Source organism: Myotis lucifugus, unplaced genomic scaffold (assembly GCF_000147115.1).
Source record: "Myotis lucifugus unplaced genomic scaffold, Myoluc2.0 scaffold_160, whole genome shotgun sequence".
Classification (NCBI taxonomy): Eukaryota; Metazoa; Chordata; class Mammalia; order Chiroptera; family Vespertilionidae; genus Myotis; species Myotis lucifugus.
In genome coordinates, this window is record NW_005871208.1 from 367431 (window position 1) to 384149 (window position 16719).

At 43.3% G+C, this 16719-nt stretch overlaps 1 protein-coding gene across 2 annotated transcripts in view; it reads left to right on the forward strand.

The window, feature by feature from the left end:
- The window catches only part of SLC4A8 (solute carrier family 4 member 8), an 80552-nt gene extending 65218 nt beyond the window's left edge, over positions 1–15334 (forward strand). For both annotated transcript variants that reach the window (XM_014461728.2, XM_023759677.1), the window contains 4 exons: positions 2186–2323; positions 6266–6357; positions 8457–8552; positions 9667–15334. In XM_014461728.2, the coding sequence (XP_014317214.1) occupies positions 2186–2323; positions 6266–6357; positions 8457–8552; positions 9667–9679 (339 nt within the window). In that variant the 3' untranslated portion in view covers positions 9680–15334. The remainder of the gene's footprint in view (positions 1–2185; positions 2324–6265; positions 6358–8456; positions 8553–9666) is intronic.
- The last annotated feature ends 1385 nt before the right edge of the window (positions 15335–16719 follow it).

Genomic DNA, 16719 nt, shown 5'->3' on the forward strand with positions numbered 1-16719 from the left:
AGGACCTGTCATGAAATGGTTGCACCATTTTACATTTCTACCAGGAGTGCACAGGATTTTATTTTCCCACATCTTTGCCAACATTTATTTTCTGTTTGGGGGATTTTTTTTTAATAACAGCCATCCTGCCTTAGCTGGTTTAGCTCAGTGCATAGAACGTTGTCCTGTGGACTGAAGGGTTCCAGGTTCGATTCTGGTTAAGGGCACATTGCTGGTTCGATCCCCAGTGAGGGGGAGGGGGACATGCAGGAGGCAGCCGATTAATGATTCTCTTTCATTATTGATGTTTCTATCTCTCCCTCTCCCTTCATCTCTAAAATCAATAAAAATACATTTTAAAAAAATAACAGCCATCTTAATGGGTGTGAAGTGGTATCTCATTGTAGTTTTTATTTGTATTTCCCTAATGACTAGTGATGTTGAGCATCTTTTCATGTGCTTATTGGCTATTCGTATATTTTATTTGGAGAAATGCCTATTCAAGTTATTTGCCCATTTTTTAAATTGGGTTGTTTGTTTTTTTAGGAGTTCTTTATAAAATCTGGATATTAATACCTATTGATGGTGAGGTTTTATGTTTTGGTTGGTCTTTGTAGGAGCAGCATCGTTTTGGGGACCTTGGGGTGTGGGTACATGTGTGCAACAGTTTGCCATGTTTATTTTCCAGGTTACCAGTCTGCCTGTTGTTTCTTCCTTCTTCCCTCCCCCTTCCTTACTTTTTTGTGTGAATCTGACATGGAAAGGATTCTTAATGTTTGCAGTAATTTGCATATTACTTCAAAGCAGTAGAGTTCCAATTTATAATTTAATGCAATTAGAAGTTTCTAAAGTGGTAGAAATGCACTGTTTTGAGCCACTGGGAGATAGGAAGAGGTTGTTCTAACACTAAGTGACTGGGACAGTCTTGGGAACTGTGTGTGGTGCAACAGGTGACAAGCTGTTTTCTAAATCTAGGGTGGTGATGAAATTCTTGCCACCTGACTGTTTCATCGCCTCCTCTTGATGCCTTCTCTCTGGCTCCCTCTGTGTCATGAGGAAGCTGAGAATTCAGTGGGCCGTTTGAAAGTTAATTAAAGGGTGGGCCTCTAGAGAGAAAAGGCAATGTTTGGTACTTGTTTAGGTACTTTTGAACTCTGTCTTACTGGGAGAATATTCAAGGGTTAGGAAACTGGAGGGGGTTTCTTTTTCTCTAGGCTCCTAGATATATCCTCTCCTGATGGGCTTCTCAATTTTGCCAGAATATCTGTAGGGTTCTACATTTGGGTGTTATGTCAGGGGTTGAGTGTTTGGTTTGAAAAAGTAGCAAATTCCTGACAACTCCTGGAAGGGATACTATCAATTTTGGATCGATTAGGAAAGTAGTCGCAGAAATTCAGGAGAAATGTGGTTGAATTTCATAAGCTCGATTTGCCTCATTCTTTGTCCATCCACCAGAGATAGCTGGTGAACCTCATTCAATCCAGGCAGGTCATTCTGGGCTATTTGCTCTCCTTTGGCTGAAGAGGCCCTTATGGGAAAAAATGGAGCAGCTAATGAGGCACCCTGAGCTGTTTCTATTAAGGCGATTAGCCGTCAGATTTTAGGCAAGTTACTTTCTCTCCCTGGGCCTCAGTTTTCCATTTATAAAATGAGTATTAGACCAGACCAGAGCACAAAGACAAAAACCACTACAGATCCATGATGCAGGGCATAAAACAAGGATTTGTGGGGAAAATACATAGGCAAAGGATTGGAGGGATCCAGATAGTCCTTCAAGGTCCCCTCACCCATGGTGAGCATGCTTGGGCTGTGCTGGACCCGCTGTGGCCGTGTTCCCCATGCTTCCCGGCTGCCCTTCCTGTGAAGCCAGGGAAAGTAGGTCTTAGGGCCATCTGCAAATGAAGAGTTTTCTCTTTTTAATGAGGGAATTAAATTAATTGCTCTCCAACCTATTCCTCTCTCCCAGTGGCTCAAAATAGTGCATATCTACCACTTCAGACACTTCTGACAGTTAAGTAAAATATTGTATATCAAACACTTACCTTAGTTCTGGTACAAAGAGGGCAGTCAATAAAAGGCAACTATAATGATTATTATGAGTTTGATTTTGCATGAAATGCCCTATTCAGCTGTGAAAATAAGATTGTGCTTTTAACTTCAGGAAGTAAATGAGTCACTTTAATTCACTTTCTTAACTTTTCTTCAGGTTTTGGCCTTGGTCTTTGTCAGGAAAGTCATGGATCTCTGTTTCTCGAAGCGAGAGCTGAGCTGGTTAGATGATCTCATGCCTGAAAGCAAAAAGAAGAAGTTGGATGATGCCAAACAGAAGGCCAAGGAGGAAGAGGTCAGGGTTCTTGCACCAACTGTACACCTTGGGGCAGCCTCACATTACAGGACATGGGCAGGGACCATGAAAAGTCAGCATGTCTGGAATCCCAAGTGTCAGATTTAGGAGCTGGGAAGATTCCTTCAGAGCTGTTCTCAGCTGAGAAAGGATTAAGGACTCTTGTCCCTGACTGTCCTTCATTTTTTTCTTTGTTTATCTAGTCTATTCACCAGGTTCACATTTAGAATATGAACATAGAATCTGCTCTTATATCAGATCTAATGGGTCATGTTCTCCCCAAAGGTCTAATTTGACAAGTATACAAAACCCATTGTTTTCTGAGAGTATTTTTTGTGTACCTAATTGCAGATGATGCTGTGGTTGGCACCATGCAAAGTTAACTTGCATAGGACTTTCTGTCCTTCCTCATTTCCCTCAGCGCTTGGCATCTGCCACCCACACAATGGACCCTCAATCAGTGGACTTTACATGCAAAGAAAGGATATGTAACAAAATGAAAATATCAGACCAAGAACTGAATGAGTGGGAAAGTGTTTCCAAGTACAGTTAGTGCCTGAAATAGTGTCCTTGGCAAAACCTTTTAAAAGGACTTTTTAAAAATATCTTGAATTTTTAAAATCTTGTATCTTTTCCACTTTTATTGAGATATAATTGACATATAGCATTGCATAAGTTTATGGTATCCTATATAATAAAACCCTAATATGCAAATCAACCAAATGGTGGAATGACTGGTCGCTATGATGCTCACTGACCACCAGGGGCAGACGCAGGAGCTGCCCCCTCGTGGTCAGTGCGCTCAGCCAGAGCCAGCTTATGGCTGGCAAGCGTCACCCCCGCCTCCGCGGCAGTGCTAAGGACACCTTGGGGGGATGTCCGCCTGAAGCCGGCAGGCGGACATCCCCCGAGGGGTCCCAGACTGTGAGAGTGCGCAGGCTGGGCTGAGGGACCCCCCGAGTGCACGAATGTCGTGCACCGGGCCTCTAGTACTATATAATGATTTGATATATGTATACATTGCAAAATGACTGCCACAATAGCATTAGTTAATACATCTATCACATAGTCACAATTATTTTTTGTGGTGAGAACTTTTAAATCTACTCTCTCAGCAATTTTCAAGTATACAATTTTTACGTATTGTTAAATATAGTCATCATGCTGTACATTATATCCCCAGAAAAATTTATTCATCTTATAACTGAAAGTCTGTATACTTTGACTACCTTTACCCATTTCCCCTACCCCACCTCCAACCCCTGGTAACCACCAATGTGTTCTGTTTCTATGACTTCAGGTTTTTTATATTCCACATATAAGTGAGATTTTTCAGTATTTGTCTTTCTCTGTCTGACTTATTTCACTTAGCATAATGCCCTCAAGATTCATTCACATTGTTGCAAATGGCAGGATTTCCTTTTTATGGCTAGTTAATATTCCAGTGTGTGTGAGTATAATAACCTTTATCCACTCATCCATTGATGGGCACTTAGGTTGTTTCCATATCTTAGCTATTATAAATAATGCTGCAATAAACATGGGGTACAGCTATCACTTCAAGATAGTGATTTCATTTCCTTTGGCTATATATCAACCAACTGCAATATGTGGATCATATTTAGATCCTGATTTAGTTGGTATTTTATTAAATGTGTCCTTGGTGTCATTGTACGGGCACGCACGTACAGTGCGATTGAAACTTCGTGGCCCATGCGCAGAAGTTGGTATTTTGTGGAAGAGCCACACTCAAGGGGCCAAAGAGCTGCATGTGGCTCGCGAGCCGCAGTTTGCCGACCACTGGCTTAGACTAAGGGAGAGTTGGTGAAAATGGCTGGATTGGGGACTTATTTTGAAGATAGAGCTGACAGGTTTTGCTAATTATAGTGAGGACGGGTGAGAGAGGAATGAAGGACAAGACTTAGATTTTTGGAGGAACAATTAGATGAATGGCTATGCTATTTATTAAGATGGGGAAGACCTAGAAATAGCAGGTTTGAGAGGAAAATCAAGGGATGCCTTTTGGATATTAAGTATAAGGTGGCTAGTAAACATTATATTCTTACTTTACAAAAATTCTTTATAAATTATTTTTAAAACTAAATCAAATGAAGAAAATGAAGATTTCACCCCAAAATTTCATGTTAGCATTCAACATTTATGGTCATTTCTTTATGTTCTCTTTAAATCCTTAACATAGTTTTCATATAAGTGTAATAATTGTATATTTCTGGGGAGGGGGGACTATTATATATTCTGATTTCCCCCCTTATCTTGATTTTATGACATTCTCATGTTTCTGTGTGAACATACAGTACATATATTTGATTCTTTTTTGTGGTTGTTAATCCTTACCCGAGGATATTTTTTCCATTAATTTTTAGAGAGAGTGGAAGGAGGGAGACACACACACACACACACACACACACACACACACACATCAATTGATTGCCTCCAGCATGCGCCCCAACTGGGGCTGGGAATTGAACCTGCAACCCCAGATATGTGCCCTTGACTAGGAATCAAACCTGTGACCCTTTATTGTGCGGGCTGATGCCCTAACCACTGAGCACACCAACAAGGGTTTCTATTTATTCTTTTAATGGCTGCATAATCCTTATATAATAAAAGGGTAATATGCAAATCAACTGAACCGCAGAACGACCGGAACGCCTGCAGCCCCTTGCCCCGGCCGGCCCTGCCCCTGAGTGGGCACCCCCACCCCAATTTGGGGCTGAGCTGACCAGCAAACCACCCATGCCCCCCCCCCAGCTGGCCCTGCCCTGAGGGGGCCCCCCCCAACCCTGATCGGGGCCAGGGCTGGCCGGCAAATTGCTTGCGACCCCTCGCCCCAACTGGCCCTGCCCACGGCCCCTCGCTCCAGCCAGCCCGCCCTCAATGGCCCCCATTGGGGGTGGGCCGGCTGGATCCCACTAGTGCACAAATTTGTGCACCGGGCCTCTAGTATTCTATAATATTATTATCTAATAATTAATATAAACATTCTTCCTTTGTTAAAGTTTATAATTGTTTTAGGTTTTATTAATTATACTAATTAAACATCTTTGTACACATTTTTCTCTATAATTATTTCCTTTGTATTAATTAATTTGTTTCTAAGAAAACATTTTATTATGGAACATTTCAAACATATACAAAAGTAGAAAGAATATTCAGTATATATTTCTCCCAGTTGCCTTATTATTATTTTAATAACTAGAGGCCTGGTGCACAAATTCGTGCATGGGTAGGGTCCTTTGGCCTGGCCAGCCATCGGGGCCATCTCACCCAGTCCTGATCGGGGCCAGCCAGCCGGGGGGAGGGACTGCAGGAGGTTGGCCAATGGCAGGAGGTTGGCTATGGGAGCACACTGACCACCAGGGGGCAGCTCCTGTGTTGAGCATCTGCCCCCTGGTGGTCAGTGGGTGTCATAGGGACCAGTCAACCGGTCATAACGGTTGCTTAGGCTTTTATATATATAGATATGTTTGAATCAGGATCTAAATATGATCCATATATTGCAATTGGTTGATATTTTTCTTAAATCTCTTTAGGAGTTACCCTTCTATCCTTTTTAATTTTTGTTGAAGAAATTGGGTCTTTGACCTATAGGGTTCCCCACCATTTAGATTTTATTAAATGTGTCCTTGGTGTCATTTAACATGTTTGTTTGTCCCCTCTGTTTCTAGGAAATTGATAGTTTAAATCCTCAGAGTCAGGATTTTTAAAAAAATACTATTCCATAGATACAAATATTTAGTTGTCTCTCTTTTTGTGATGAGTCAAGTGTAGGAAAGAACATAATTATACCTTTTTTTATAGTAAATGTGAGAAAAATTAGGTAGAAATTACGGTGATAGAAAAAAATGGACTGATGTAGACTTATAGTATTACTTGATACTTTTACTTTACAAGACATAATAATGTCTTCTTTTCTTCCAGGAGGCTGAGAAAATGATAGAAATGGAGAGAGACAAGTTCCCCTTAGAGAGCAGGAAGTTACTAAGCAGTACTGGAAAGAACAACAGTTTCAGGTAGAATAACAAGATGTTGACTGTTTTGATTGTTCTGTAAATGTTCTGGCTGTGTGTGTGTGTGTGTGTGTGTGTGTGTGTGTGTGTGTCTCGGCTGGGGTCACAGTTGTAGTTGCTGGCATGAAAAGCCAGCACTCAGCCTGTCTCCCTGTTTGAAAATGTGAAAACACCTTTTCCTTTCATGGCTTACTGAGTACGTGCCATGTGTGACGCCGTAGACTAGTGCTGGGAATCACGGGGAGGCTAGAGCTGGGGGAGCCCGTGCATGGAGATCTCCTCTGTGCCAGGACGGCGCTACAAGACTTACCGTGTGCTCTCAATTTGTCTTCACAACAACCTTCCGCTATGAGCCTCTTTGTCCACATTTGCACAGTGAAGAAGCCGGGGCTTGGAGGGTCTTAGTTAATTTGCCCAAGGTCACAATGCTGCTAAGTAGGAAGTTTAAGATTCAAACCCTGGTCTTTGTACTCCTCAACCCAGTGTTTCTTCTGCCTTCCTCGGCTACTTTTCAAAGATGAATAGGATGTGGTCTCTGTTTTCAGAGAGTTCTCAGCCTGGTGGGCATGAACTTCCCACAGTTAGGCGAGCCTTTTGGGATGGGCAGAAACAGCCATTCCAGCTTGGCTCGTGACATTTACACTCCCATGAACTGAACTGGGGTCACAAAAATGCCCTCCTTCTGCCAGTGATATCAGCCCCTTTCTCTATTGAAGCTATTGCTCACCACAAGTCACAGGGAGCTAAATGGGTCCATTTGTGGTTTCACTCCTGGCGTTTTGTTTCCACTCTGGAAGAGAGATACACAGCTGAAAGAAGCCCAGAGGTCAAGAAGGGGCAGAAAAGGAAGAGAGGGGATCTGGGTCATCTAAATCCTGGATAATGTATCGCTGAATCATTGGATTCATTGTGGTTTATACAGAGGGGGAAGTGAGGAAAGTCTTTTCTTTGAACATTTAAATTTTTAAAATATATTTATTTTTGACAAATAAAAATAGTACATATTTAAGATATACAGTGTTATATTTTGATATATGTATATATTGTGAAATGATTACTACTATCAAACTAATAACATATGCATCACCTCCTGTAGTTAGCATTCTTTTGTGTGTGTTGAGAATACTTGAGATCCACTTTCTTAGCACATTTCAAATGTACAATGCATTATAATTAACTATGGTCACCATGATGTTCATAGGTCTTCAGAATTTATCTTATAACTGAAAGTTGGCACTCTTTGATCAACATCTTCCCTTTCCCCCCTCTCCCAGCCTCTTGTAATCACCGTTCTACTCTCTGTTACTATGAGTTTGACTTTTTTTTTTTTACTGATTCCAGAAGAATGGAGTCTTTGGACCTTAATAAACTTTCTGGAAGGTTGTTCTAGAAGGAGCCATGGGCTTTGAATTCTTTGGCAGCAAAGTAGGAGCAGTGTTCTTCCTCTATTAGGATACTGCCTGCTCTCTTGGCCTTTTGAAAGGAGGCCGTTTGGCTTGTAGAAACTTCAGAGTACTGTGGGGTTCTAGGAAACCAAGGACTGGATTCAAGGTCCTGATTCTCCACTTACTGACATTTGACCTTGGATGGTCAATTAGCCCTGGGAGCTTTGGTTTCTGTACCTTCAAATAAGGATGTTAATAATCTCCGAATCTGTGACAGTTAAGATAATATGAAAGTCCTTTGTTAACTACAAATGAAAAACATTTGGCCAAGTAAGTGAGAAAATGAATGAAGCGTGCTTAGCCCTGTGGCTGGTACAGCCAGCGCTCAGTAAGTGGGAGCTGATGCTACCACCATTGGCATTACAGCACCGAGATCAGCTTCCCCAGAGGGGCCTCTCGAAGGAGTGCAGAACTGGGGGGGGGGCAGGACTGGCCACCACCTGGCACATCAGCTCAGCCCTCAGCAGCCAGCACCTTCTAGGTCACCGTGCTTCTCTACATCCCGACCATCTGGATCCCAGTCCTCCTAAGAGCTGTTCGCTGAGTTCCTTCAGACCTAATCTTTTCCCTTTAGTGGGGGGAGGGGTGGTCATTATAGACTGAGATGTGTATCTTATTTGTATGTCTGACATTTACTGTCCTAAGTATTCATTTCAGATGTGACCCCTCTGAGATTAATATATCTGATGAAATGCCTAAAACCACAGTCTGGAAAGCTCTCAGTATGAATCCTGGAAATACAAAGGAAAAGAGGTAAAGAGAACTATAATTGCTGATTTTTATTTATTTCTGGCTTTTAAAAATAGCAATCATGTTGCAAGTAAAAGATATTTTATTCGTAAAATTGAATTTGTCTAACAAATATCCCTTCTAGGATTGCTACTACCCCCACGAGAATGACTGTAAGCCTAAGAAAGTAAAAATGTTTTCTAACTAGTTGAACAGATAAGCTGTTTTGAGCTGACCACTTACACAGGCCCAAAGTCAGGATGGAGTTATTTGGGGTTGTAAGTTTGCTTTATCTATTTAGTTCCCTTAATCTTCTTTCTAGTCCCCATTTCAAAATCTATAGAGCATTTCTCCGGTTACTGCAACCACACAAATTGGGAAATGGCTAAAATATTTAGATAGTGTTGATAGTATTGATACAATTCCATAATGAGAATTATTGCCAAGTAAAGATTTTAAAATATTGAAGTGCAGCTGTTTTCTTATTTTGGAAACTAAATTCTATGTATCATTTGCCAATAGCATAGATCAAATTTTATCAGGTTAATGGAGAAACTGGACGGTCTTGAGGTGTCTTTGCCTACAGTGAGGTAGGCTATGCACCCAAATGGAATAATTTAGTCCAAACACCACTTAGGTTTAAGTAGGCAGATAACTGATGGGAAGCTCTTAGGTTTTATTAACTTTTCTAGTTGATAAAAAACAACAACAACAACAACAAAACAAAGCAGTAGGGTAGCAAGGAGGAGACCTGGCTTAGTTATTCTTCCATGTGCAATCTGGCAGGCCACTGTTTCTGGCTCTCAGTTTACTGGGCAGGAAAATGGGAATAGTACTGACTGCTGCACTCAGAAGGCTGCTCTGAGGAGAATCTGGTTATTTCTTCATCGAGTGGGTTAAAATAAATCTGTGCTGAATGTGGGTGAAATGTAGAATCTTGTTTCCTTCAGAGGAAAATCCAGGCAGCTGTTGAAATGTATAACGCATATGGTTATTTTTAGTTGAGAATTAGTCTACTTGTAAATGGACTTAAAATATAGCCAGATCCAAATTGTGGTGACATCTTCAAAAGTATTGTGTTAAAAGCAGGAATGACTCACGTGTTCCCTTTTTGTCTAATTGTAACACTTTTATTCAGTCTCTTCAACTAGAAGTCTTTGCCGGATGGAAGATTTGGGCCATAAGATGCCTCAGGGAAGTTCTGGTTACAGAGAAGATGGCAAATTTCTCAGAGAAGAAGCAAGACCAAGTCTGGCCCTGTCCTTGGTCACGTCTAAGCCATGCCGAAGCATTCAGTTATTCATGGTGTGTGTTGGAGGGCATCCAGCTCTCCCCATACCAGAGCCAGATGGAAACGTGGAAGCAGAAGACCACCTCCTGTTGGTACTTCTCCTCTTCCTTCTCTTTCTCGTCAAAACTGCCACTATTGAAGACCCAGCTTCCCATCTTCCTGCCATCTTCTCTGAAACGCTCTGCTGGCCTGCCAAGCCAGATGGATCTGTGCTGCCATGAGGATTCCGTTAATGAGGTTTCTTTTCCTAAAGGATGGGGTAGGGAAGTGGGAGCAGAGCAGAGAGAAAAGGGAAGGCTCTCTAGTCCCATAGTATCTGTGGGCTCCTAGGCAGCCCTGGGCCTTGGTTGGAATGCCTGCTCTGGGGGATGCTGGTCAGAGGCTGTCAGGAGGGTTGGCTACCAGGAGTCAGCGGCCTGGGCATTGGCAGTGCCCACCACTGCAGGCAGAAGACTCCTCTGCCCTGGGTGCACCTTCATTGTTCCCTAGCAGCAGTTTGCATAACTCAGCAAGAACCTTGGATGATGAAAGAGCCAAGAAGGACATTGGAGTTGTTTAGCTTAGACAGGAAAAGGCTTGGGAGAAAATCAATAATGAGAAGTGAGGGTGAGTAGCTTCTCTTGGTTTCATTGAGGATAGAGTTAGAGACTGAACTTAAATTGCTATAGAAAGATTTAGTGTAGACACTAGGAAGGACTTCCTAAGCTGAAAATGTGTCCTAGTGTCTGCTTTCTAAATATCTGGGAAAGGTTTGATAATAGTTGTTTGTGAGTGGAGAGGAGAAAAGGTGTTTTTATTGGCCATGTTGTAGAAACATCCATGTCTTGCTACTCTCTCTTGAGAACACATTTGATTGCATTCCTGGAGATAGCCAAGTGCTTATGTAATGTGTCCTTAGCTGCCTTAGTAGTGAACCGCCATCAACTCAATGGACCCAAGTCACCTTTAGCCGTGTGGTTTCTTCATCATCATGGATTTCTGTTGGTTGACAAATGTTCTGGCTCTCAGATCTAAAAAGCCACATTGGGAAATGAACTGCAAGTGGTAAAATTAATCTTTTATTTAGTTTACAACTACATTTATAGTTTTTTCTCTTCTCTGTTGCAGCAAATATCAATGGTTTGGGCTCCAGTGTGTATAGATCTTCCCTTCCTTTGTGCACAGAATGTGACTAGCAAGCATGTCAGCACCCAAGGAATCCGATCATATTAGTTTTCCATCCTGGAAAATGTTTGTATAGTGGGATGTTCCCTCAGTGTGCTCGCCTTTCCATAGGTGAAGCATTGGCTACATACCTTAATGGAATTTTGCATTCCTTAGACTTTTAAATATATTAGTGTATTCTAGGCTTACTCTAAGGACCTTTGATATTAAGGGAATCCTGCAATTCTTTCATATTTTCCTAACTCTTAGAGCCACAGTTATTTTACTACACAGATGATTTTCAAAATATTTAACAACTGGCATAGGATGGACACCATCCACTCAGAATGGACGCCTGCTATAAACAAGCAATATATGTGATCTGAATGGCATGCTGCTTTCAGATGCTAAAATGATATCCCTTTGAGTTGTGGGAATTGTTCCTGGTTTTTCTGATTTTCTACTTACAAGGAAGCCTCCACTTCCTTTCATGTGGTGCAGACAGGAATCGGAATTCTTTGAACTATACGGGCATTAAAATCTTTGTGGGCCATCGCTTCACATTGTGTCATTTAGGATAAATGTAGTAATTGTGCCCATTTACATCGACCTACCTAACCTAGAAAAGTCAAAAGGCAACCTTTCAGAGGGAAAAGCTTTCCTGCTAGCTCACCCTGTTCCTCTCTGCTGCTTCCTTGAGCTGCTTTCTTTTTCACCTTTGTTTTCGGAGAATACGCCTGCCTACGCTGTCCCTCCATCTTGCCCCTCCCATCTTCACCTGCCACCTCTGCGTAGGGAAGTTGGTGACTGCTTCACCTATTCCCTAGCCTCAGCGTGGTTGTAAGAAATGTAACAGGGAAAAGCCCTTCGTGCAATGAAACTGGGTGACAATATCACTCAGAAAAATCTCTCTTCTAATACACTAATGTCTTGCGATACTTGGTGTCTGCTAGGCTTCCTCAGAGTAGGGAACCTGCCTTTGTTAACTGTGCAGAGCAGTGACAGGACCACGTGTGCACTTTGGAGTCCCAAACCAGACCCTCCCAGATTACTGCGCCTTAGGAACTTTAGCTGCTTTCGCAGGCTGTGCCAATACTTGTAGGCCACTAGATTTTTCTCAGACAATAGCCAGACTCATTTCTGCTACATCGCTCTTCTGTTTCTCTGCTCCACCAAACACTCAATCTCAGTCCTGGCTGCTTCCTTGCTCAGGTCTGTGGCTGGTGACTGGGGTGGCAGAGTCAAGCTGGGCTGTGTGTGGAATAGGAAACTGGGAGTGGAGGTGAAGCAGCAGCAGCATATGTGTGTGTGTGTGTGTGTGTGTGCATATGCATATGTGCTTATCCATAAACTTTCATTGCTGCTATTAGTCAGCCTGTGCACCTAATCTGTGAGGATATCAAAATAATATGATCATTCCCCTATCTATGGATTCCCCTCTCAGACTTCTCCACTAGAATAGCTTGAGGACAAACAGGCTGGTTAGTCTGTAGAAAAAGGTGAGAAACTGACTTAGGGGTGGGAAGCAAGGCAGGTAGTTAGGTGAATCCTGTGCCCAGGTGTTTGGGCCAGAGAAGCAGTCACCTCTTTCATGACAAGGGCAGAATTCAGTTGAGTGTTGGTAGACCAGTGGGCTGGTCGTACAGAGGCCCGGGATTTAAGAAAGTGATAACGAGTGGAATCTTGGTTCTAAGGGGGAAGGAAGAATTGGCATTGCTAAGAGGGTGTGCTACTTCCTAGCCCATGACTTCTGGGGAGGGTCTGGAGAGAAGGTGCAGACCAGCAGAAATATTGCTGTGAAGTTGCCAAATGCGTTTGGTTGCATAAAATGCAGGCTAGCTCTTTGAGGCTATATATGATTTCAGACTTCTGATGATGGAATAATCAAGAGATCTGGCCTTTATCATATACAGCTCCTATCCCTGTCTCCTTATTTAGAGAACTTTGCCTTTAGGATAGAGGGGTAGTGAGCCATACATTTCCAAAAGAGGGTGTGAACATTTGCTATTTCTCTTTGTCTGGGATGTGACTGGCTTTTAAATTATTAAAAAAATGTTTTTTTAAAAAATATGTTTCTGTTGATTTTAGAGAGAGAGGAAGGGAGAGGGAGAAAGAGGAAAAGAAACATTGATGCAAGAGAGAAACATCTATTGGTTGCCTCCTGCACACACCCCAACCAGGGACGGAACCTGCAACCTGGGCATGTGCCCTGACAGGGACACAGGACGACGCTTTACCAACTGAGCCACACTGGCCAGTCATAAATGTTTGATAAAATCTGGTATGTGCTAAGTCTCAGGCTTGGTTGATGTCTCAGGCTATGACCACTGTGACCTTCAAGAGGTCTGTGATTCTAGGAATCTGTGGTTTCTAGTCATCCCAAACAGACAATCCCCAGTTCTACTTTACTTTCTACCTGCTCAACTCCAGACTCTCCTTTTAGTAGAGGAGTCAGCAGTTCTCCCTGAATCTTCTCCATTGTTTTCAATGTCCATGTTCTGAGACACCACGATTTCCTGAAGCATAGGAGGAGACTTGGCCCCGGGCCCCCTAGCTTTCCTTATAATGTGCGTGCGTCAGACGTACTATCCAGGATGTTCTCTCTGCTACTTTACCAGCTTCTCTAAACTTCTTTTGTAAGAGAGTTAGCACCTTCTCCTGGGACTTCACCAGTGTTTGCTAGTTAGTTACTGCATTTTCCTTGGACTTCTCAGGTTTCCAAGTCACACCTGGCCGGACACTCAGCAGCCCTGCAGGGAACGTTCTTTCTAGCTGCCGGGCCTCCCTTGAGGTAGGAGGCCTTCCTGTGGGCCGTGGCTGGCCAGATCATCCAAGTTCTACCCCTTTTACTAACTCACCTTTTTCAAGCATCCTTTCCTCTCCTTCCTGCCTTTTCCTCAGTCTTTCAAGTTCTCCGTGGAGAGAAGAAGTTCTTGGTAAGAGGTTCTAAAAACCACCACCAGTTTTGGGGCTGGTGAGAGAGGTGAGGAGGTTTGGGGCTTCTTGCATAGGGGACATTATGGTTATTTTTCTTATTTAGGATGAGGGATTATGGATTCTCAAGCTTTCAGGCTCATCCATATTTCAGTATAAATAGAAAAAGACATTCTAAAACCAAATAGAAGTGATTTTTCTACTAAACCAATTCTTTATGATTTTTTTTAAAAAGATTTTATTGATTGATTCTAGAGAGAGAGAGGAAGGGTAAGAGAGAGCGAGAGAAAGAGAAAACCCTCCATTTGTTGTTCCACTTATATATGCATTCATTGGTTGCTTCTTGTAAGTGCTCTGACCAGGGATCGAGCCCACAACCTTGGCGTATTAGGATAATACTAAATCAACTTAGTTACCCATCCATGGCTTTTCTTTATGATTCTTGGTACCCTTGGTCTCTTACATCAATGGATAGTTGACTCAGTTAACATTTCTTTACTAGAAAGGAGGCTTATTTCATAACCAATCACTGCTTGAAACATGAAAAGAGGGAAGGAGAATTCTGTGAATCTTTTCAGGAGGAAAATCTAGGAAAATCCAGAAGGTGGAATGATTCATCTATAGGCGTAATTCTTGTAGGAGATTCTGTGCTCAAAGGGAATGGAATGGTTTCTAATCCTTCTGAAAAGGAACAACACTCTTCTTTAACCTAACCCACTTTCGGCTTTGGAGAATACAGAGCTTTGTCTTCTAGCTGATGGCATTAATATTTCCTGAGAGAGAGAACCCACCCACGGCACTGTTCTGAGCCCAGCCGAAATCAGCAGAGCTAGGGCTTCTCTTAGCAGGTTTGCAATTGACGCCAACACACAGGTTTCTCACACATGCAATAATGTTGGAAACAGAAGTACCAAACTGAATGTGCAATTACTCCTTTTGCAAGAGGCCAAAATCCTCCTCCTCACTCCTTTCTCCCCTGTTCACTCTTCCAAGATGACGAGCCTTCCTCTTGTTTACCTGTATTTGTCTGTCTGATGGTCAGATATGGCTGCCCTCCCAAACTAAGGGTGTCGGGTGGAGAGCAGAGCAACCTTCCCATGGGAGGGGACAACTTGAGGTGCTGGTACATTTCCCTGTTTTCTATGTTCTTCTTTCTAGTAGGTTTCATGTAGAGATAGAGATATTTTTGTTTTAGAGATTCCAAAGTATATATTTTTAGTGTAAGAAATGTACCCTCTCTACACTCCATGGTGTAAATAGAACCAGGAATCATATGTCGTTGTGATAACCCCATAGCAATCTGTGGCAGGACTAGGACCCCTCTCCCTTACCACCAAGTCTCACAGTCTGGGAACCAGGGGAGGTGATGCAATGCCTAGGCCTGCCCAGACTTTCCTGTGCTCAGTGGGCGAAAAATAAAGTCTGTGTAAACTGCTCACACCTGTGGTGTTCTTTGCGTCGGCCAAGGGGCTGAGTCAATGCTGACCAACTTCAGAACTTGTGAAGAAGAGTCTGAAATGGGTGAGGGAAAGATGTGGGGTGTCTGTGGAATGTGCCTTGGGAGGGGCATGGGCCTCCTGGGGGCAGAGCCATGGATCTCTTAGACTTACGTTTGGGTGGGGGGACAGGACAGTATGAAAAGAAAGCTCATTTTGGAGATGCCACCAGGCTGATGAGAGGAATTGCTAATATTTAAGAACTCTCCACTGCTTAGAAATTCAGATTTTAAAAATTTGCTGTCACTGGAATTTGGGGTTAGGGTTAAGATTAGGGATCAAACCTGCAACCTAGGTATGTGCCCTGACCAGGAATTGAACCTGTCACCTTTTAGTGTGTGGGACAACACTCCGACTAACTGACCCACACCAACCAGGGTGACACCATTTTTAAAAAATGAATGGCCAAGGGAGGTAGTGACCACTCCCGAGCAATCCTGGAGGAGTTTTCTCCGAAGAACTTGAGGACTCATTGTTAAGAAATAAAGAACTCAAGCACTAATCATATCTGGGAACCTGAGTACGTCACTGCCAGCGGCCACATTGTTTCATCATAACCCACTGCATCCCTTGGCCCAGGGGAACACGGTTTCCCGGTACCGACACTGGTCAGACCACAGGTGTGCGCTGAGTGGTCTGCACAGGCTGCAGGAAGAACAAGCCTGACACATGCCGTTAGGAGGAACATTTGGAGAAAATGGGGAAGAGACTCGGAGCCCTGGCAGCTGGGTTTATCACATCATTGTTCTCAAAACTCAGAGTTGGAGCGTCCACCTACAAAGGGTGTGGGGGAATAAAGCAGTTTGCTGAGAACCTACAATTGGACTCGTCAAAAACAGACAGCGTTTGCAAAGCCCAGCGCCGAGGACTGGGTTCTGCAGCTGGAGGCGATCCTTTCAGAGCCCCCATAGACAGCCCTCCAAGGACCACACAGGATGGAGGAGGGAGGACAAAGGCTGGAGACTGGACCCCAGAGGCGGAGCCCTGGTGGGAAGTTCTGATGCCAGTGGATGTCACTGGTTTGCTTGAGCTAGTGACTCCGTATGAGGAAGCAATTGTATATAACAGTAGAGGCAGAAGAAAGAAGACCTTAAATGCCAGGTTAAGTAGTGAGCACTGTCCAAGCCACTGTCCATAGGGAGAGGGTGCTTGTTGCTGTTGGGAGACATTCACCTGGTGGCAGAGAGGAAGAACTGGGAGAGGAGAAAACTGAAGTGGGCGCACAGGTCCCTGGGATGGAGGGAAGGGCAGAGGAGGGAGACGAAAGGAAAGGGACTGGGTGTGGGGGACGCATGAGTGAACCTCACTGTGACGTCACCATCTGAGA